At 39.2% G+C, this 24,097-nt stretch overlaps 1 protein-coding gene across 19 annotated transcripts in view; it reads right to left on the bottom strand.

Annotated features, from left to right (window-relative positions):
• ROBO2 (roundabout guidance receptor 2) overlaps positions 1–24,097 on the bottom strand; it is a 1,034,237-nt gene that overhangs the window by 378,765 nt on the left and 631,375 nt on the right. For all 19 annotated transcript variants that reach the window (XM_077174511.1, XM_077174512.1, XM_077174513.1 and 16 more), the window contains one exon: positions 17,184–17,510. In XM_077174511.1, the coding sequence (XP_077030626.1) occupies positions 17,184–17,510 (327 nt within the window). The remainder of the gene's footprint in view (positions 1–17,183; positions 17,511–24,097) is intronic.

The raw sequence follows: 24,097 nt of genomic DNA, 5'->3' as shown, positions 1-24,097 counted from the left end.
AAATTAGGAACAGATCTACATAAGACTGTAGCATAGGAAGTGAATCTACCCTGCTTTATCTTCTGCTGACGTGGAGTATTCAAATAGAGGCTTGCAGCCTAAGACAGTGTGAAGCACCCCAGAAAATGAATCAAGACTTGATGTTTCTATGAGCAGTCTAGCTCTGTCATGACAGGAATCATGAGTGCCTCTCAAACATGCATGGCAACCAAAAGCCACAAAGAGCCAGAAATAGAAAATCAGAAGGAAAAAATCACTCTCCTTCCTCCTTCCACACATCTCTAACCTTTAACTGACCTTTTACCCAAAAGAGAATTTGTTCAAGAGAGCCCAGGAATCTTGAACTGGCTCATTTCTTAGATGCTATGGAAGAAGTGTCAGTTGGTAGAAATCACACTGCATTAGTTTTCAAACTCATGTGCCATAAGGAGCCAAAATCACTTCTGGTTTATCCTTACACACCTTTCTTTTTCGGTTATGAATTTTAGGAAAGAGCCTTTAAAAATGTTATAGAGTTAAAAAAAAAAATCTTAACCACTAATAAAAACATGCAGTGGCAAGGTAATTATCTTCTACACTAGAACACTCTTAAATCTCTAAAGAAAATAGGAAAATGTACTTAAAATAATATAATAAAATGTTCATCTATTGTCTAAAAATGACAATTTCTTGTAGTAAAACTGTTCTTCTGTTCAAAAGCATCTCCACAGGGATTCTTAAGGAAACAGAGTGGCTAAGTTCCTTAAAAACTAGATAAAATAGACTAGGCCATTTTTTTCATTAAACTGCTCATAGTTTACATGTAAGGTCATATGGCTTGAGTCTCCGTTCCTGGTTCCTCTTCAGATTTAACTACACCCAAAGTCCCACCTTTTCTGAGTGCACAATTCCCTGTGGCTCCTGGCTGGCCACCACCAAAGTGCCCACATTTCTGTCTGCATTGCCCACATAGAACACAGGCAGTGGTGCAGTCTCATCCCAGCCTCTGAGCCTAAAACAGGGAGCAGAGCTAGCAAAAAGGAAATACAGGCCACCTGTGTCCAACTTTAAACCTGTCAGACATGGTTTGTGACATTGTTTCACCAGACCATTGTGCTGTCAAGGATAAGAGATTACAAGAATTTCTTGAATCTACTTTAAGGCTTGCAGTGTTAATATAACACAGTATACTGAACAAAAACATGAGTTAGACCATAAAGCTTTCACACTCCTGGCATAAATTTGAGTTGTACTTTGTTTTTTCAGCTCTGAATCTAACAATGTAAGCACTGCATCTGCTTTTATGAAGCTTTCTGAATTTTCTTCTCAGTATTTAGTTAGGAAAATACATTAACACACCTAGATATTAGAGCAATGAGCATCATCCACCCCAATAAAAACTGTTACAGATCATTCTCTTTTGCAAAACAGCTTTCATTTAAGCCCACCTAAGGCTACCTAAAAACTTTCTCAACACAAACTCTACAAATTCCTAAAAATTTAAAAACTCTTTCTCAATACAATGAGCATGTTCAGCTTTAAGAAAACCAGACAAAACTTACATACCTAATTTGCCTCCTGTTTAAATTCCCTTTTTATTTAAAGTTAGAAGTTTCTATCAGTTATGACTACATGTTTTAAAAAGCTTATTTTTAACTCAAGACCATACTGCTGTAAAAGCAAGAAGTACTTAGTGTACCTAAAACCTCATTAGATTGATCTGTATTATCCTTAACCACTGAAATGGAAAACTAAGAATATTAATATGGCAGCTTTGACATCATAACAATTGATGCAAATTCTAGGGTCTAACTTGATAATTCCTGCATGCTTCCCCCAGTGAAAGAGCAGAACTATTGTCATATTCTGAGCATATGTGTAGTTTAACCTTACTTGGTTTTTGTAACAGGGAATTGTGACAAAGAACTGGAATTCATTTTCTAAAATAACACATCTTATGTGTCAATAAAAAGAAACAAGAGCAGTCACAAGAATTAATGAGGCTGATTGTAAGTCAGAGATCTCAAAAGGATATTATCAACTCTTAATCAAGTCAAATGTCAAACTTGGGTTAAAAGTCATTTCAAGTACTGCATACATTCTTCCACACTTTGGGATAATCCCCTCTAGATTAATGTCTTCTTATCATTTTTCCCTTCTCAGTTTATTCAAAACACTTCTCAAATGAAAAATCGAGCAGGCAGTAAAAGCCAAGGCAAGAAAACAAGCAGCCACAGCGCGTGAAGCCTCTCAGGGCTAAAAGAACAACTTGTGTATAAAGCCCTGCCTGTGGATGAACACTGATCAGATGCAGTGGGCAAACACAGCTCTTGTACCAGCAGGGGCACAGTGTCCCACAGGTACCTCCTGTGCCAGCATTACTGGGGCATTTCACACCAGCAGCACTCCCAGCCCACAAACTCTTATGGGACAAAGAGGTATTGCCCAACAGTTTGTAAAATAAGGGTGGCAACACCTAAAATCTGAAACCATAGCAATTTCTCTCCCATACTAATCAAAACCTGGAAGGAATATTAGCTAAAAGGAGAAAATAAAAATGTGTACTAATAAGTGCTTTTACACGGCAAATTGAATAAAATGAAAAAAAAAAAGTTTCCACAATTTGTTTATACAAAGTTTTAATTCAGATTTGGTTTCATAGTGACAATATTTTTAAACTCATAAAAAAACTTTAGATCTTAAAACAAGATCCACTCATTGGTTGACTGCTACAAGCACTGAATGTAAGGCTTGGGCCTGATTTTAATTTCAATACTAGTAATAAAACTGTAGTTTAATCCTCTGGAAAAAAAAAAAATCAATCAATTTACCTCCTCTCAAAGCATCTTTTCCCCTTGGCTGAACATGACATTAAAGGTTTCAAATGTCATACTTGTAAACTATGTGGAATTAAAAGATGTCTCTATGGAACTGCTACATTAAATGGATCTTAAAGCAGTTTATGATTCAAAAGAATGATAGGAATTAAGTACTAGAAAAACCTAGAAAGTAAAAAAGGAAAAGAAACAGGCTCTTGAGCATTCCAGATATAAAACTCACTAGATTAAGAACTGTAAGAATTAAGGATCACAACTCCCTGAACCCTAAACATTACATGCACTATGAGTGCAAAACATTAACCATTTACTTCCATCAAGACATTTGTTACAGGCTGGTATAATGCCAACATAGAAGCTTTATTAGACTTCAATTGATAAAAGCAAGGTTTCTCTCCAAACTCTCTCATCACATTTGATCATGTCCAATAGATTATAGATGAAAAGTCATATCTGCTCAAATCTATTCACAGTCAAACCCCCGTTTCTGCCTCTGTTGTCTGGACCACTTTGGACCTTGAAGAATAATGACAACAAATAAACTTGAAACATCGTTGCTGTGTTAGATTTCACCTCACTACTGCAAACAGCGTTATTCTCATCTTTGATGTCAACAACCCAAGAGTATGAGATAAATTTGCTTGACTCTTAACATAAGAATCATATTACAAGTGTCACAGGGAGGGGAAAAAACAAAACAAAAACCACAGCAAGAAAACAAAGCATGTATGATACTTTTTCTTTAAATGTTTTTTCCCCTGTTAATTTTCATAATTTTCCTGAACATTAGGATCCAAGGTTTATTTCACTTGTTTCCTCAGTAAATCCTGTCCATTATTGCCTTCATATTTCTTATACAGTAAATGATATGTATTGGATATTTGGGCTAAGAAGCTGGTGCTATTTCTATTATTTATGAACAATGTTTTCACTTCCTTTATTAAAGTTCTTACCATAAGATTGAAATCACTTGGACATTTTCATCTGCTTTAAATGAAGCAAGGGAGGAAGCAAGGGAGGAAGCAAGGGAGGAAGCAAGGGAGGAAGCAAGGGAGGAAGCAAGGGAGGAAGCAAGGGAGGAAGCAAGGGAGGAAGCAAGGGAGGAAGCAAGGGAGGAAGCAAGGGAGGAAGCAAGGGAGGAAGCAAGGGAGGAAGCAAGGGAGGAAGCAAGGGAGGAAGCAAGGGAGGAAGCAAGGGAGGAAGCAAGGGAGGAAGCAAGGGAGGAAGCAAGGGAGGAAGCAAGGGAGGAAGCAAGGGAGGAAGCAAGGGAGGAAGCAAGGGAGGAAGCAAGGGAGGACTGGATTTCATACCTCACTTTCTGACACAAAATTTTTTTTCCTTGTAGGTACACACAGATTTTGAAAATAAAAATGTTAACATAGGAGCACCAACAACTGACTTGATTAATAAATTAATGTTTTGTAACCTGGAAGTGTAGTAGTGTGCCACCTCCAACTGGGTTTGCCCCAGGACTGAACTCCATAAAAATCCCCCTAATCTGTCCCCCTAATGTTAGACAGGCTGTCAGACAATAATAATGAGATTTACTGTGTAACAGAGATGAAATTAATAGGTCTCTAAAAAGATACCTGTTTTGATATGAATTTTCCAGTTTCACACTTCAAAAATCACTGCATTTTTTTGTCTTACAAGTGTCCAGTGGCACTAAAGCCAAAGCTTCTTCCCTTCTGAAAAGCACTTTAATTTCTTGAAATGCTCCAAGAAAAGTATCAGTGTATTACAGCTCTGGAATTTACCATGTCTGCCACTGGCCTGAGAACACTCTTCAGTAGTTTTTTTAGTAAGTGTGTTTATCAGCAAAAGAGATGATGCCCTTCTAATTCCTGTGACATCTGTCCTATCAATCCTGAGCACAACACTGCCAGTTCCTAGAGCCATGATCACACAGGTAGCCGAGCATGTTACTGCTCAGGCAAATGTGTTATGAATTCTCAGATGATGAACTATGGTAAGGCTGCATGTCAGAGGTGATGAAACTGATAATCCATCAGTAATTTTCTAAATACCCCAACATCTCTGACCCATTGAACTAAATAAATGTATTTAATCACTGACTAGTCAACTGATCAGAAGGTGCCACAGGGTGAAATGAGTGTCTTGACAAAGGGAAGACAGGCACTACCTGAACCACTGTCACAACAAGCATATCTTATCTCAGCCACAGTCTACCCACACACACAGATTCTACCTTAAACCGTACTACAGAATAAAATTTTTGTTTACAACAAAATACAAAACTGATCTCCTAAGATTATCATTAAGAAAATAATTCTGGCAACGTGTTCCAGACTCTTTTCTTGTAAACAGATTAGGTTAAAGCCACAAAAACCCCCAACCCTCCAATCACTTGTGATGAAACACAGCCCAAATAACACAATGCAAGCAAAGGATGCTATTTCCATACAAGGTTTTTCAGCACCTTTCTGGCCTGACTGTTGCCAGCTTTGTGACTAAGAAGAATGGCAGGACAAATCTCACACCCTTCACAGAAGTCTTAAGCAAACTTTTCTTGGCACACAAAAACCTGATTGCATAGAAAGTGGTGCTTTCCCCAGGTGTTCCTATGGCAAAACAACATGCCTGCCCAGTACTGGGTTATTAATGTCTCATTCTCCTGATGTTCTGTGTTGGCAGCCATGACAGAAGGCTTTGAACTTGTTTATTCACACTTGTTTAATCCTGTCTCCACACAGCACATCACAGCCTGTGGGGCTTGGAAGATGGATGAGTGAAACCAAGGCCACGAGGGGGTCAGGGTCAGGGTTGTCTCTGAATCTCAATAACTCCATCACTCACTGCAGCAGGCACTTCAGAGGTCACCTCAGCCGAGGAGTTTGGGATAGATGTGCACAACAGCTGGCACAGCCATACACATATTCCCTGCAGTTGATGCTACACATGGAAACAAGCGTAAATCCTTACTCTCACAGTGCCTTGAGCTGGTTTTAGTCTACTTGGTTGCAATAAGAAAAAAGGAAAAAAAGTTTCTTTAAAAATAGCTGGCAGGTATCAAGCAGCAGCACGCAGGCAAAAGGAAGAGCCACTAAAAAAAATCAGAAAATAAATATGCCAGTTTAATATTTCTGCTGTCACTAAGGGAAAGGAGCAAAAAAAGCACCTGATGTTGCAGACTAGCTCTAGTACACAGTGACAATGGAGGGCAATACATTTCATCCCACTTGCATTATGACACCGTGTGCCTGACAAAGAAGCTTCTTTGAAGCACAGACAGCACAGATGACACAAACTCCTGCTCTGTCCATTGCTCAGGAATTTTAATGTGCACCAATGATAAATCCTAATTTTTAAAAGCTTTTTGTTTAGAATATATGTGTTTCATATATATACATATTCATGCATATATATATACATATTTATATAAATATATAAAAAATAAACATCTAAAAGATACGGTAGTTAAATAGCTGTATACTGCTCAAGTCCTAAACAATACTGACATTCAGTGTAATATTCAGTATAATTTCAGACTTTTTATTCCCATAACTTTAGCAAATAATTATGCTGTTCATAACTATATTGTACACTACATACCATTTGTTCACCTGTTCTGTTTGTCACTGGCAGGAATTTCATCACATGCTGATACTAAACTGTTCCTTTCTTATAGCTCTGAACTTGTGTTTTCTACATCCACCTCATAATAAACCACTCTGCAAAAGTGAAATTATTTCCAAGAGAGGTGGAAATCAGTATTACTAGCGATCTTTAAGCACACGCGCAGCACTGCAATTAAAAGCATAAATTTGATTCAACCAAGTTCTCATTTGTTCAGAACACAGGTGTATAATGAGAAAAGTGACATATAAACTTAGATCTGCACATATGCACCCAGTGTACTTATGATAGCCAGTCAAAATATTCTCATGAATAGGAAAATTAGCAGGTGAATTATATAAAGAAGAGTCAAAGACAAGCTCTTGTTCTAGGAAGAGAAAACAAGCCCTTATAATCTGACCAAGCTATTTGAGACGAAAATCCAGATAAAAAAGAAAAACAATAACAGGGCACTGTCCCAGTCTCTCAAAAAAATTTAAAAGCATAGGCTGCAGTGCAGACATCCTTTGTACTAATGACACTGGCAGGGAAAGAAGTAGTTCTACAATAATTTTCAGATCCCTTTTTTATGCCTTTCTTTCTTTTCTTGGAGGGAGGGCAGTGGAACAGTAGTGATTAGGGTTTTGATTTTTTTTTTTAAGATGGTTGGTTTGCTTTTTGAAGCATTTCTGTAAGATAACAATTTCTTAAAGACAAAAGAAACCTTTTTGTGAGGATTGCTGCAACTTCTTTCCCTATGGTCCATTTTCTGAAAAGTTTATTTCTATTAAGTGCTCCCAAGGGGGAGGGTGGGAGCAAGGGAGTTGTATTTTCACAATTTTCAATAAGACTGATATAATCAAAGTATAAATATCTACTTAGAAGTCCAAAATTTGGAGTAACTGATACATTCAGAATCAGATACTGCTCAAATGGGAACACAATCTTAATAAAAGCATGAAGGAAGTCACCTGTCTTTTTTATCGCAGGCAGAAGAAGGCAAATAAAATGAAGAATATCCCTCATATTTTTAAGATATCATACCTACCAATCAAAATATTTGGCTTCTATCTGTGGCTGGGCAATCAACATGATACATGCCTTCAAACAACAGCTCTGAGTCTCAAAGAACACATGACTGATGTTCAGTATTGCCACCACTGACTTCCACAGAGGCATCTGTGGGAGAGGAATGCACAGGTCTGCAGCCGGTAATTAAGTTCCCTCTGCAGTACAATGAGAATTGTCTATTTGCTAAGGGAGGGACCTGGAGCTCTAAGGTACAAATCTTCAGTGTTTTCAATCACTTTTCCCAGCTGAGTCTCCAGACTGCAGGCTACTGAACTCCTCCTCCAACAATCTGAATGAACAACAAGATTTAGACTACTTGAGGAAAACGTGACTTCTGGCTGCTGATTCTAAGTTTGAAGCATAAAAGAAATACATAAAGATGAGAAGACAGAGTTAGAAAAATCTAAGTAGAACACAAAAGTAAATACTTTCTGAGAACAAATTCAAGTTGTTTTTTTTTTTTTTTTGCCATTTACTCTTTAGTAACCAAGATGCTTTGTTAAAAAAAAGATTTTGACAAACATTGTAAAGTTTTAAATTTCCATTTTGCTTCAACAACCCCAAACAACACCCAGACTGTGCTTTCCTGTGTGCTTTGTTATCGACTTAATTTCAAAACATTCTAAACACACTATACTTCAAGAGAAAAGCAAGGTGCACAAAAACAAAGGAAGCTTCACTCTATGCAATCATCTTTTTCATAAAGATAATCTTACAGTAAACACACATCTCAGTGACTGAGGTGACAATGTTCCACCCAGATGCTATCAACTACTACAAGGCACAGGTTTTCCACTACCTGTGCCTTTTCTGCATTCCAGCCAAGAAAAATAACTGTACTTGTCCAGAATCCATGAGGTGAATGAGCCATTTAAAGGGCTTAAACTTCTAACATATGAACTTAAACACCTCGTGTGTTCCCTAAATCAGTGGTTTGGTACTACCCAAGACAGACCATTGCACTAGATGGACCAACTGGTGAGACCCAGTGGGTCACTATGCCACTGCTTCCCATGTGAAATAAAGACATGATATGTGACTACCTCAACAGTGCTGCTCTGGAGAAAACACAGGAATTCTCACATTCTAAACACTCCCAAAGTTCCACTTGGCATTCATCACTGCTAAAACACAAAATGATCGTCCTCCTATCTGTCAGCTTTATGAGATTATAACATTCAGCAGATGGGGAATTTTTGTATACATTATGACCTGAACAATAATTCCAAGCTTAGCCAGTACAATTTCTTTTGCAAAACTGTTGCCCAATTTATCCCCTTTAAGTGGAGATATTTTTCCTCAGGTTCTCATGTATGGTTTGTTTTGAGATTACAACAGAAAGAAACTGCTTCCTTCCCACAAGCAGTGTTTGTATGTTCTCAGCCTTGCTGGGTCGGTAATCTCTTCATAGACTGACAGAAAGTTGTTTCCTTCTCATTTATTTCATCAAATGATTTTGCATATGAAGTGAGCAACGGGCAGGTTTGAGTCCAATTAGTAGAAGAGAAGTCCTCCAGCGAGATGCAGGTGGTTTAAGGAACTGCCAATTTTGAACACCAAGGCCAACATCTATTTTGGCATACAAGATTAGTCACTGAACCCAGCAGGACCCAACAGGAGGATCATTAGATGGGAAGAATGGGATGACACTGAAAATTAGTATAGGAGACACTAATTGAAGTGGAATAACAGCAAGTGCAAGGCCATTTTCTTTCAAACCCATCAGAGGGAAGTTTATGGCACAATAAGGCTCATCTGTTATACATTACAGAGGAAGAGAAAGATCTGTGTCTGATTAGTACAGAATCACTATGAGTTACCAAATGCTTATAAAAAGTTAAACATGATCACAGGACTGATCGATCAGGGAACAGTGAAGATAGTTGTTAACATCAGTTCATCATGCACAGCATGCAAGTCTTGGAACAGTACATGCAATCTACCCACTCATGTCTCAGAAAACATATGCAGACCAGAACAGGTGATGAATGACTACTAGGATCAAGCAAATATTTTCCAAATAAATGAGCTTTTCTTGTTGAACTTAGCAATAGTGGAGATGAGAAGTGACACCACAGTGGTCTGTAAATACCAAGGAGAGAAAACAACTACAGAAAAATCAGATCATAGCATCATAGACTAGTTTGAGAAGAAATGAACCTTTTAAATGTCATCTAGTCCAACCCCCCTGCAATGAGCAGGGACATCAACTCGATCAGGTTGCTCAGAGCTCCATCCAACCTGACCTTGAATCTGAATCTGACCTGGTTCAGGGTTTTACCATCTCCACAGCAAAAAACTTCTTCCTTAGATCTTCTCTTCATCAACCCTCCTGTGGTTTAAAACCATTACTCCTTGTCCTAATACTGCAGGCACTGCTAAAAAGTCTTTCCCTATCTTGCTTATAAGTCTCTTTTAAGCATTGAAAGGCTGCTATAAGATCTCCCCAGAGCCTTCTCTTCCCCATGCTGAACAACCCTAATTTTCTCAACCCTTCCTCATAAGAGAGGTGCTCCAAAATCACAAGAACTAGCATAAATCAGGCATGTTCCTGTTTACACTGGAAACACGAAAATTATTTTTCTCACCGTTAGAATACGTAGGTTCCAAGACAGGCTTTCAACAGAAATGGAAAGGAGCGAGCTCGAGGATGAAGGGGAAGGCAATCAAACTGCTTTTCAGACTGCAGCTTGAAATGTTTCTGAACAGAATTACAAAGTACAGCTGGGTAGAATACAGGAACTCAGCGATCCAGGACTCCCAGTTCTTTACAACTCTACATCCCTTTGTACAGAGGCAAACAGATCTGTGAGACAGCAGAAAGTGACAGCGTACGCCTCCCTTCTCTACCACAATGAAGCCATTTCCCAACTATCAGTACACATTCACATCACTGCCACTTGAAATATTCAAGCAAGAAGAGTGGAACAAAACCACCACTTCATTTCCCACATAAATTCCATATATTAGAAACTTAGATGAAGTATAAAATCTGTGGGAACTTACGAAGTAGCACCAAAGCCATGATTAAATTTTAGTCCTATAAGTGTAAGGGCAAGGGAAGCTCATGTGTGAACAAAGACAGGGGGGAAAAAAAGGAGGTTAAGGGTTTCTTCAAAAAAAATAGGGTGACTATCAGAATAAAAATCTATATCAATATATATACATAGAGAGAGAAAGATGTGTATATATAAAACATCCACCAGTCTCATCCCAATAATTACTGTTAATTACCACAGTACTGAACCTTGTTAGAATTAAGATCACAAAAAATTTGCAAAGTCATAGTCTCAGCATTGCTTCAAATGAGTACTTTTTAAAGCCTGACACTAAAGAATAATACATCATGGATGAAGCATATGCCAATAGCTAATATTTCAATTAACATTCAAAGAGTGCTTATTGGCTCCTGAGCAAATAGAACAGAGTTGTCAAAATTCAATGTTATCTTGTTCTCCTTCATTTTCCATATGAACTAGAAATCAGAGAAATGTCAACCCAAAAAAAAAAAAACAAATCAAAAACCAGCACATGATGATGCACCCACTAACAGATTAATCAGGAGCTGATTTCTTTCAAGGTTTCTGTGAAGTCTTCTGTGAAGTTGTTCCTTAGCTGTCAACATTTTCTCAGGTAGTCTATTCAGAGAGATGTAAATAGCACATTTGATTTTAAAAAAATAAAATCAAAGTTAAGGGGAAGAAAGAAGCCAATAAAAATCAAGTGAGGAATGGGCAAGAAATTATTAGAAGCAGAATCAGATCAACTGCAAATACCTCCTAAAAACATATTATAAGAAGACCACAGTATGAAAAAATGAGAAAAAGAAGAACAAAAATAAGGCCTGGAGAAACCTACAGGCATTGTACTGCTTGATATTATGAGTGATAGAATTTTAAATATCTTTGGATTTATTAAAACGTAAGGAGTTCTTAGCTCTTTTAGACTTGAAATCTGCAAGCCCAGGTGGAGTTCAATGTCTAAGAAGTGAAGATGTAAGAATGTGATGATTTGTCTAAATCCCCATGGATGATGGTGGGAAGTACTGCTTCTGCCCACATGGAAGGCATCAATGCTGTAGCACAAACTTAAACACTTCGCAAGAAACGTGTTGGCGACAGCATCTAGGTTATCCTGATGAAGGGCACCTCTCTCATAAAAATTCTAGTTCTTTCTGGCTATTGGTACAAAAATCACACCCTCTTAAATATGTAGCTTTCTTGTCTCAGGTGAGTTCAGAAGAAATAAAACCACTCAATTAAAACCTAGATTAATAAAGTAAAAAAGCAGAACTATTTTTTTGGCTGAAAGAAAACTTTGCTTTAAGATATCAAATCAGCTTTTGGTTTCTCTGATGAGAGAAGGTTTAAGGTATTCACACCATCTTACAAATTCTACCATTCCCCAGTATATGTAATCAGATACAATTTTATTTTTTTCTCCTCCACAAGAGGAATTTACTTTTCCTTAAGCATGCTGTGATAGTAGGCACAATTTGTTAAATTTCTTCTTAGAGAAAAAGCACGATGCTTTTCAGTGTCCTGATACTGCACATAGACCAGACCACAGTCTCCAGCATTCCAATTTCTACAATGATTATTCTGTTGTGATGAGAGCAGAAGAGTGCCAACTCAAACAGAAAACCTTTCATACTCTGTTTAGAAGGATGAGGGAGAGAGAGACATAAGTAACAGGACATGCTCTCCATATATGAAAGTAACACCTCAGAGCAAATCAGACTTCAAAATCACCAGTAACAAAATTAATAATGTGTTACTATCACACATAAAACAGAAACTAGATGGAAAAAACCATCCACCCATTTTACAGTCACATACACTGTGCTCTTCTTTCACTCTGAGTATCTCATAGGAAATTATTAACTCCATTATTATGAACACATTGCAGCCTTTTGCACATGCTCCAGCAAATAGCCATTAGCATTATGATGCAAAGGTGATGGCATAGCATATATTTTATATCTCTCAGCCTTTATTCACTGAACACTTCAATCTATCTGGTTTATTTGTAAAATTACTGTCTCCCATGTTTAAGATGTGGTTTAGGCTTGCTTTGCAGAACACCTATGACTTCACACTAAACTCAGTGTACTCCTATAACCTCTCTTGTTACAGATAAAAACATAATTCAGTGTTGACTCTAACACAAACAGGATCATTATGTTTAGAGAGTGTTCCAAAGCCTACTATCCAAGCAATCTATGGCATATAAATAATGCAAGACCTCTTCTTTCTCCAAATGACTTCAGTTCAAGCAGACTCAGAAAGATGGAAGCCCAAATTTATACTGCCATTACAAAATTCAATCTATTTCTGGTTCTTCAATTGAATTATGACTCAGAGGCTTCCACTATATTCTGCACCAACCTATATGCTCCCAACCTGTGCAGAAAAGAATCCTATTTGTGAATATTCCTGAGCTTTATTATTACTACATTAAAATGGCAGCAAATCCCAACTAATCTGAAAAGCTTCGTGTCTGCTTTTAAAGGAAAGTAAGGTAGAAAATGGGTCTTATTTCCCCTCCCCCCGACCTCTGAACCACAACCTCCTCACCACTAAAGCGTTCAACACCTCATTTAATCTCTCCTCGCTGCATTGGCACAGCGCTGCAAAAGGGAAAGGGAAAAAAAATAATCTGGAGACTTCATCAATTTTTCATGAATTTTCATTTAGGCCAGAGCCCCCTGTAACAGTGGTCGATAGATCAAGCTGCTGTCACATATTTAACACCTGGAGCTACAGCTGCTCTCCCTGGGGGCTGCTGCTGACTCCGGCTGGATCAGAGCAGCCCTGGCCAGCGCAGGGACCCTGGTGCTCCTTCCCCAGCTCACAAGTGGCTCCCTGGTGCTCCCAGCTGAAATCCTAGCTACCCTCACTGCTGCTGCAAATGTGTTTCCTGATATTCCCGCCGGAAAACTCCACCGGCGCAGCTTCGATCGCCTCAACTGGAGCATTGTTTAAAAAAACCTGATTTTATTTTAAGATTGCTGGTGTTCGAATACAAAAGCAGTTTGGTTAAAGAGCAAACTGTTTCCAGCCTACTTCTAAATCCTCCCAAGAAAACATGAACATCAACATACATCCAATAATGCCAACCCTTGTTCAATTTCAATTAAAAAACTCTTCAGGACAAAATCTAAAGAAAGATGTTTTACTCTTTTGAATACAGCTCTTCACAGAGGTTTTAGGGCTAGAACATCTGTTTTTAATGATTTAACCATAAAACAAAAACACTACATGAGAATTTGCCACATACAATTTGGAAGACTTCTTTGACTGCTAGCATTAGGATTATTTTTTCCTTCTGAGGAAGCTGCTACAGAAGAATTAATCTACATGAAGCACACCTTGAATGAATGTCTTAAAACAAATAGAATAAGTCATGTCTATCCTAAACTGTGCCTTCAAATAATAACTCTTTCTTCTAAATACCAAATATTTCTTCTTAAATGTCTTCAGGAATTAAGATATTCTAAATTAAAAGCAAAAATATTCTAAAAGCATATTCATTAAATTAATGATGCTTTTTAAAGTAACTTTCTAAATCACAGTTCTCCACAGTTTTACTGGGATGGACAAATTTTTCTGAGGATGTACGTTAGTACAAAAATACCTGTCCTGGACTGTATGCATGTACTCTAAAGAAGCATGGATGTAGAAGTACACCTTATGTGATTTATAGGGGCTGATACCTAAATTCATGTCTGGGAAAGGTGTAAGCAGTTACTCAATCAAAAAGAGCTTAGGGGATTTCAGCAACTTAAAGAAACTCACTCCAAAAAAAAAAAAAAAAACCAAAGGGCAAAATGACAGTGTTCAAGATGGTTTGAACCACTTTGTGTCCCAGGTGAATTTAACTTCTGTCTTTACACATAAACATGGATACATCAGAAGACTTTCAATCCCACTGCTTTGGTGTCATGGAAGGGGTAAATAGAAGGAAATAAAAGAAAATTTATCATAATTAACACTGTTTATCATATTAATGCATAAGCACAAACACATCTAACATACATACAAAATGAATAGATATTTCTCCATAAATCATTCAAAAGTTGCAAGAACACATTATTAGCAACTGCCAATTTAATAAGCAAAGTAAAACAATTACAGTTGTTACTCTAAACCAGCACACTCAGGCATTTCAAACCTGTGAAAACCAGCAGTTTGCCTCTCGTGGCACTATTTGAGGCCACCTACAGTCAGATAAGAATCCAGAACCTGTTGACAGCAGAAGACAACCTCCCTGTTTCTGGTGATGAAAAGAGCTTGGCTCGGTGTGGGAAGGAGAGTTTTCAACACCACGACAGCGAGCACGAGCCAGGCTGGATCGCGCGCGGCCCCACGGACAGGGCTGCAGCATCCGGGCAGCTCAGCAGGTTCCCAGCAGGAGCTGAGGACAGGTGATGAATGGGAACCCACTGCTGACAACAGCCCGGCACCAGGAACTCACTTCCTGAGCCTGCAAGCAGGCTGCTACAGGCCTGCCCATCTTCTTCAGCCCAGAAACACTGACACCAGAAAGACAAGAAAGAGACTCCAACTGCTCCCTGAAAGTCACTCAAAAAACCTGATTTACAACCAAAAGTTCCCATATCCCAACAAAAACTGCATTTTTCCTATCATCTTCCAAAGGATGCCTTTGATACACACCGAGCACTGCCATGTGCTTTTAAAAATCACAGCTGAAATCTCAAATTTTAAGTAAACAAGAAATGTATGTCTATTTACATGTTGCTTCTTTGATGAAGGCCTTTCTGTAATTGCAGCCATGGTACTGCTCAAGGAAGGATAAAGCACTGCTGAAGTGAAATAGGAGGACCTGCTTTAGACTACTAAACCCTTTAATGGGGGTTTCAGGAAGTTAAATTTCAAAGCATGGAAACAGTAAAAGCACAATATTATCGCAAAAACTTGGGCCATGGTTTCAGATCTCAGTTTCACATTCACATTGCTGCTGCCGTAAAACAGCTGACAAAGTAGAACAGCTTTATTGTTTTTAAAATTTTCTACTATCTCCCATGTGATTCATGCCTGACCTGCCACCAGCTACAGCATTTAAACTACAAAGATGGAGGATGGTGTAACAAGAGTCTTGCAGCAGTCAATAAAGTAAGGATCAGTGAAAAACTGACAAGATACGGAACACATTTAAATTTCAAAATAAACAGTTTGGTGACTCAAGGTACAACAGGAACAATCCTTTGAACTTCAACAGGAGATCCTGAATCTCAACAGGGTTACAATAAAGATTTCAAGTATTTAAGTCTCTCAGGATTTCTCGACACTTTAAACACGTGTACAAAGACACAAATAATCCAGTAAATTTATCTAGTAATACTCACCCAGATTTCAGCCTTCCTTAAGCTGGTTTCTCCTCTACTCCCAAGTACCAACCAAAACTGAAAAGTTTCCTGTGATGCATTTACTGGCACATTTACTTCTGCTTTGATAGTGAGCCAAAAACTGTTTTCATGTTGTATTTGACACAGTTTTGAATCTAGGTTACAACAGGTGAAATGCAGTGAAAATGTCTGTTCTACTTGGCTTATTCTGCCACTTAAATATTTTAAAAATGGCATTTTCTGCAATTTCTGAGAAAACAGAAGCCACAAGATCACACCATATTAGCTAGGAGTCTGAAGACTGCATTAGGAACACAGATTTCTCTTTTATGCTTCCTCCCTTTAAACATACCATCTACTGTGTCTCTTTAAACATACCATCTACTTAAATATATTCTTTATCAACTAAGCAATACAAATTTGTTCTAGAGCCCTACTTCAAACACATTTTAGGGAAACTGCTTTCAGATGAAGAGCTGTGGGTGAAAAACTCAAGCCCAGCAACACGAGAGCACGCATAAATGTATTTAAATACATTAGGCAAAGATGCACATTCTGAATAAAAAGATACATGTTGAGTCAACCCATACAACTAAGGAGCAAAAAAAAAACAAACACGTGCAACTGATTATATTTTATGTCTGATGAGCTTGTTTGCTGTGAATATAATGAATCTATCTGCTAACTCTACTGGAAGCAGACTACTCATGCCAGGTGGGCTCTGAAAGAGCCCCGCTGACTTCTCTCTAAAGACAAAGAGAATCGATAAAGACCATGACTGCTCTGGACGATATGAGAAATGGACAACAATTTCACTTGCCACTCACATAATGAATGAGGCCTAGGTCAAATTTATGATTGAGGAGCATATATTGAGGTTCCCAGCAGTACAGAACATGAGTCACCAAGATGCTGTCTGCTTCTGTTGAAGTAACAGATTATGAGATAAAGAGAAACAGACAGTGCACCTTAGATTACATGATAGGTATTTTTCCACATTAGTTCCAGCATAACCAACTTTAGACATCATTTAAAAATTAGATTATTCTTCAGAGAAAGATTATCCTTTGTCCATGTTATTCTTCAGAGGAAGATTATCTTTTGTCCACATTTGTGCCAATCATGATTATACTCTGGCTAGAACCTCATTTCAGTATAAATCACTTATTCTGTACGGTCACTGCTACTGAACAAACACAAGTGAAGATGCCTTGAATAGGAGCAGCAACTAACGACAAAATTCTGCACTTATCCCTATTTGTTATCTGCCAGAAGTGTGTGCAAGCGCTGGGGTGGCAGCACAAAAGCCACCATGAAGTTTCACAGAACAGTAAATGAATAACACTACTCACATGCCACTTCCAGGGACGCGTTGCGACTCACGGCTTCCCCAAGGTAGTTCCTTGCTACACAAACGTAGCTGCCCTCGTCGGGTTTACTCCTGCGCCCGTGCACGATGCGCAGGAAAAATAAAGATCCGCTGGGCAGCAGCATCCGGTGGGAGCGCGGGTCGTCCTTGTCCGTCTCCACCCGCTCGCCATCCTTGTACCACTCGATGGTGGGGGTGGGCCTCCCCTCTGCTTTGCAGTTCAGAGTGGTTGGCTCTCCTTTAGACACTATCACATCTGAGGGATGCTCAACAATCCGTGGTGGAAAGTCCTCTTGGCGGAGACGGGATCCTGAGGAACAGAACAGAGGGAGGGGAGAACAATTTAGTTGTGCTTTAGGCATCACGAAGAGCTCTTGCAAGTTACTCCTTTAATGTCACAAAAATAGAAAAAAAATCCTTTACAACATCTGCGATTACTTTGTCTGATATCAGAGACTGTATCAGATACTCCCCCTATCTAAAAATCTGAGATGGACCAACAGAGATAACCCTCTATAGTGTTACCAAACCCATACCAGATGCAGACTGTGCTCAGAGGAGGATCCCTTACATATACATGTATGACAATCTTTTCCATTTTTTTTTTTTCTCTGATTATCTTCCTATTTACATTTACTTCTAGATCACTGTGCACTTCCTAATTCCCCTCATATCTACTGCTTTCTTGTCCTTTCATCTGCCAGATTCAACAGAAGGACATCCAAAAGCACAGTCTCTTACCACCTCCATTAGTTAACAGTTCTCTGCAGCCTAACATGTACACTTGGTATCCCTTGTCCACAAACAGCCCCGGTATGGAAAGAGAAGGAGAAAAAGGAAAGCCAAAAGGGAAATCTCAAATGTCAGCTCACTTTAGAAATTTTCAGTTTCAGGATTGCATGTGCACACACACATAAATACAATATAAGCAGAGAATCATAGAAGGGCCTGGGTTGGAAGGGACTTTTAAGCTCATCTCATTCCGACCCCCTACCATGGGTAGGGATACTTTCCACTAGACCAGGTTACTCAGAGCCCAATCCAACCTTACCCTGAACACTTCCTTCCACAGTAGTGGTACAGACACTTTCCACCTCTGCATGTCTAATTAGACTACATGAACCTGGAAAAATATTTCTGCAGCAGTCACGGCAGTTGGTGCCTCAAAAATAATCTTTTCTAGCATGGATCCTGAAAGGCCTTTGAGTGGAGCTGCCACAATTGGTCTGCACTTCTTAAATACAAGGTAAACCAGCCTCTGCAGGTTAGTGAAACATTTGTCTCTATTTCCTGATCAGCAGTTTTGCTGAGTGGTAGAAAAGCAAATGTCTTAATTACAGTCTAGGCTCCACATACTTTAAAATATTTTCCATGCCTCATTTACTGCAAAAGTTATGAGGAAAGGCATAAGGATCCATTCAACAGAGTGAATCCACCTTTGGACTTCTGTTTTGCTAACACTCAGGTCATTAAGCTAAGGCTTGCCACTGCAGTTAAGTGTTCCATTGCTGTTGCACAAATTGGCTCTTTCAGTGGCTTCCAGATTCTATTACCAGAATTGCAAAGAAATCCATAATCTGCAATGCCTGTACATGAAAAAACCCATAATCTATAGCTAAACATAGATGAACTTATGGAACATTTGGAAGAGACATATTTTATTCTCACTTTTACTGACTAAAAAAAAACAAAAAAAAAAACCCAACAAACTAATAGGAGGATCTCCAGCTAAAATATAACCCTAGTCCATGACCCCATACACTTCATCAAAAAAAGACTAAAATCACCATTAAAGTAAAAGATAAATATCTGACAGCACATGGAACTAAAAAGCCAACTTCACACTCTGATTTGCAACATTTGTATGTCCAGACATGTCTAACAACTTAATTCATTGCTTATTCTCAAAAAGCAAACAAAACCCCCCTAGATGTGTTAAGAAATTTCTATTAACAGTATCAGGAAGAAAAGGAAAGCTGAGGTGTTTCTGCAACATGAGAGGGACTTAAGGCAGAGAACAGATACAACTGAATTTTGATAAATGCTTAACACAGGATAACAAAATCGGTAGCAAGAAATGTGAAACACAATTCCAAAATATTAGTTTTCTTGTACACAAAGGATTGTTGATAGTGTTCAGAACTCCTAAAAGTATGTCCTATACAGATTTACAGGCCATGTTTAAAGCTGTGCAAAAAGCTTTCTCCCATAAAAAGTTTATCCTTACACCACCCAATTAAAATCCCTCCTGAGGTCACAATAGGGCTGATTCTTCCTCTTCAGTATTGATGCTTATCACAAAATCTGGTGCTTACTCACTCCATCCTAACGAAGCAATTTGTGCACAAGGGAGGGTTGAGATGAGAGCAGCCAGGACCACACCAATGTACAAGGAGAAAGGCTCAGGAGGTGTTTCAAGGGGGGATCAGACCACACATTGCTGTCATGGCTGGGTGCACCTTCAGCTGTCCTGGGCTACAAGGAATTCCCCTCATTATGCACTTAGAGGAGGGGAGAAGCAAAACACACACAAGACCGTTCACAGAGCACACTCAACTCCCTCCTTCCAAAGTAAACTGAGCACCAACAAGCATTCCCAAAGGTTATGCTGATTTAAAAACAACAAAGGAAACCACAAATTTGGCACCGCTGCCTGTCTCTAGACACTGTCTGCATATCAGAAAGAGATAGATGCAAGCAGTGCTTGATTCTAGTTTTGATTCTTTTGCTATGGTCCCCCTCCCAATTCTCTTATGAGTATAACCTCAGAAGGAACAGAAAGGAACAGAAATTCTAATAACCCCATGAGCTGTCTGGGCAGAAGATGCTCTTACTGCAGAGCAAGGTGCAACCATGACCTTAAGCAGGCAGCTGTGGTATATCCTGGGCTACCCATACAGCTTCCTTTTCTGTTCCTCCCCCCAGGATTCCCATCGGGTGCATGCATAGAGCATATGAGCAACCCCTGAATTTCAGAGCCCTTAAGTCCTTACTATGATAGGCTGCAATGACTTCACATGAGCTTCTACATGCTGGTAAGCAAAAGCAATGTTTCTACAAAATTAGAATTTTTTGGAGGTATTCCACAGGAGGGTTCCAGTGCCTCACCACCCGCACGAGTTTCTGCCTAATATCCAATCTAAACCTACTCTCAGTTTAAATCATACACCCTTGTCCTGTCACTCCAGGCTCTTGTAAAACATCTCTCTCCATCTTTCCTTTAGGTTCTTCCACAGTTAGATCACCTCAAAGCCTTCTCTGTTCCAGGCTGAACAGTCCCAGTTCTCCCAGCCTTTCCTCCCAGCAGAGCTGCTCCATCCCTGTGATCCCCTTGGTGCCTGCTCTGGCCTGGCTCCAGCAGGTCCCTGTCCTTGCTGTGCTGGAGCCCAGAGCTGATGCAGCCCTGCAGGTGGGGTCTCAGCAGAGGGGGCAGAGGGGCAGAATCCCCTCCCTGCCCTGCTGCCCACAGGGCTCCGGAGGTATCCCAGGGAATGTTTGGCTTTCCAGGCTGCCAGTGCTCATGGCCAGCTCATGTCCAGCTTAATAGTGTGCTGTAGCATGTTTATCTGTGATTAAATTAATCTTCACTTTAAATTGAACATCAGCTTCTGAACTTACACTGCCTAAGATCCTGCAATACAATGTTTTGTCACTCTAACAAACACAGCTTTCATTTTCAGATACCAGAGCCTGCTAACTACTGACAATTGCTGACCTGATAAATGCTGACTGATGGGAAAAACTGAAGTTCTCATAATAACTGGTGACATTATAGATTTGTCATAAACTGTCACTTCATAAGTAAAGAACATTTGCATTCATATCTACCTTAATGTGAATCATTTCTGCAGCAATCATTGCTAATGTCCTTTGAGGTCAGGACACTGAACAGAAGAAGCCCAGCCTCATATTGGAACCAAGAAAAAGGAAACTGCTGAGGGACACATTTTGTCACCAAAAAGCAAAATAATGCTCCAGTTGTCTATCCCTGTGCAACACATGTATTGTGTTATATATATTCACCAAAACTTCTTACACTCTCCTTCCTGTATTATGAATTTATGTATTTATATGTTCTAATCAAGGTAGGGAAAGAAAGTAAGAAAAGTGAGGAAAATCGACAAAAGCAGAAAAAAAAATGTAGCCTGCATATTGTTACTTCAGGTGTCAACACACTGCTCTTCCATTCCCCTTCTTTAACTTAATTCAGATGTGTTGGACAAGAAATTCCCTGAGAATCACCTCCAAGACTACTCCTTTGGGAAGTGTAAAAGACAACAATCACTCATTCATTTCAACCACTTCAACACCAGGGTGCCAACTAAGTCAGGTCTTCCCCACAACTACCACCGAGCCTCACGGATTTGCTTTTATATGCTCAGACTTCCTCACAAGTCTCCTCAGGGACCCAGTGCACAATATAGTTACAGCTACACTGGTAGCATTATCAGGAAAAGGCCTATTATTTTCAGTTTAGTCTGGCTGATCCTACAGCCAAATAACCCTAAAAAAATTATTTGGATGCGAGAATTTTTATTAATAAATGAAACAGATTTGCTATAGACACACAGGTGCAAGTAGGAAAAGAGATTAAACCAAAGAGTCAATACTGTATTCCTTTTTACTGCATTTCCTCAGAGTCACTATGCAATCCCTGTCCTAACAGCAATCACAGGTTGCTGGTCTAGGACTCTAAATATCATCTAATTCCAAACCCCCTATCATGACTCGACCAGGTTGCTCAGAGCTCTGTCCAACCTTCCTGGGATGGGGCAACCACAACTTCTGTGGGTAACCTGCTCCAGTGCCTCACCACCCTCACAGTTAAGAATTTCTTCCTAATATCTAATCCAAACCCACTCTCTGTCAGTTTGAAGCCATTCCCCCTTATCCTGTCACTCCATGCCCTTGCAAAGTCTCTCTCCATCTTTCTTGGAGGCTCCCTCCAGATGGGAGGGCCTGGAAGGCTTCAATTGGGTCACGTGCTCTCTGTCTAACATACACAAATCATCACAGAAAAAGGCATTTGGCAATTCACTTTTTAGTCCTCCTAGTCCACTATCTTTCAAATTTCTAGGAAGAGACTTTCATTTATTGCGCTTCACATTCTTCTAGTTTTAATTTAATTCACATAGAGACCAAATGTTGATTTAATCTATTAAGCCTACTCTCTAAATAATCATCTACAAAGCTAATGATCTGTCATACCAGCAAAGCAACAGTACAGACTAAATTCAGAGACATTTAACTCATTTCTCAAATCAACAAAACATGCATGGCTACTGGGCCAGTGGTGGTTAATAGACAGGCTAGTGATGGTATTGTAACTGCTGAACCATTTTAAAGAAAAACAATATTGCATTAGCTTATATATTAACACTCTGAGATGCTATTTCATAATACAGATTTTGGAAACACTATCAAGAACCTCCTCAAAAATTCTCTTTTCCCCTCTGACCTTACCAGCACCTGTCACCATCTGACATCACATTTATTAGCATCCCTAACTCTTTTCCAACTTTTACTTACCTGACTTCCTATATATAGAAAAGGTCTTCCTCAGCTGACCTCCAAGACTATTGATCCTTTTATATCCTTCATCAAGGCTCTGATTTTGCTTCCTTTAACATTCCAAACACATATCTTTAATATACTTGGATATTTACCTACTCTCCAATCTGCCCTACTGTTCTCATGCTACTGCTGTGAAAGGGAAGCTTAAAATGGGATGTCATGTTTTACATTGTGTCATATTTGAAATATTTCCAGTTCAGGAATTCTAACTGGTCACACTGAACAGGTGTGTTGTATATTAAGTTCAGAAAATAAGTATTGCCAACAAGAGCAACAGAAGTTGTTGCAACAATGGACTTGAAAGATAAACTTATATCAAAGCCACAAAATCCTTGAGGTTGGAAAAGACCTCCAGGATAATCAAGTCCAAGCTTTAACCAGCCACCACCCTGGTCAACTAGATCACGGTGCCACATCCAGTCATTTCCTGAACATCTCTAGGGATGATGACTCCACCACACCCCTGGGCAGCCCATTCCAATGTTTAACAACCCTTCTGTAAAGAAATGTCTCCTGTCCAGCCTGAATCTCCCCTGGCACAAGACTTAAGACTGTGTCCTCTTCTCCTGTTGCTGGTTGTCTGGAAGAAGGGACTGGGCTCCCACCTGGCTGCACCCTCCTTTCAGGGAGCTGCAGAGATTCACAAAGGTTCCTTTTCTCCCGGTGAAACAGCCTCAGCTCCCTCGGCTGCTCCTCATATGAGTTATTAGTTATTTCATGCCTCTGATAGCATTTCGAATGCATTCCCTCCAAGAGTTTGCCAACAACACATGTTCTCCCTGAGACAGTGCAAAAGGACTGTTTATCAAGGAGATAAACAGCAAAACTGTGATAGGAAAAAATAAATCTCCTACAACAGAAAGCTAGAGATGCAGGAAGAAAAGGCTCTGTGTACATTTGATTCTACAGAGAGGACAGCTCCAAAGTTATATTTAATGCCAAAAAAACTTTACTTTATGCTAGAATCTTGGTTTATTTTCACTGCATCAATAAAGAAAAAAATGAAATGGAAAACAAGGTATTAAAATCTCCATTAAAAGAATCATGTGCTTTAAATGGATGGACAGCTACAGAAGTGTCTGCAGAATCTCTTCTGGCTACATCAGATCTGTCACATGGCCAGGCCTCAGCTCTCTTTTTTTGACTTATGCAGACTCTACAAAGACAATCCCACAGCTACTTAGTTAAATTTACTGAAGGACAGTCACTGTTCATTTTCCCACTTCTTTGCATGCCTCGTTTCACAAGAGAAGTACTCATCACAAACACTTATTGCACACATTTGTTTGATGTAATGAATAACTCTGTTGCTTTCACCACCCT

Source organism: Agelaius phoeniceus, chromosome 2 (assembly GCF_051311805.1).
Source record: "Agelaius phoeniceus isolate bAgePho1 chromosome 2, bAgePho1.hap1, whole genome shotgun sequence".
NCBI lineage: Eukaryota > Metazoa > Chordata > Aves > Passeriformes > Icteridae > Agelaius > Agelaius phoeniceus.
This window is presented reverse-complemented; position numbering and strand designations above follow the sequence as displayed.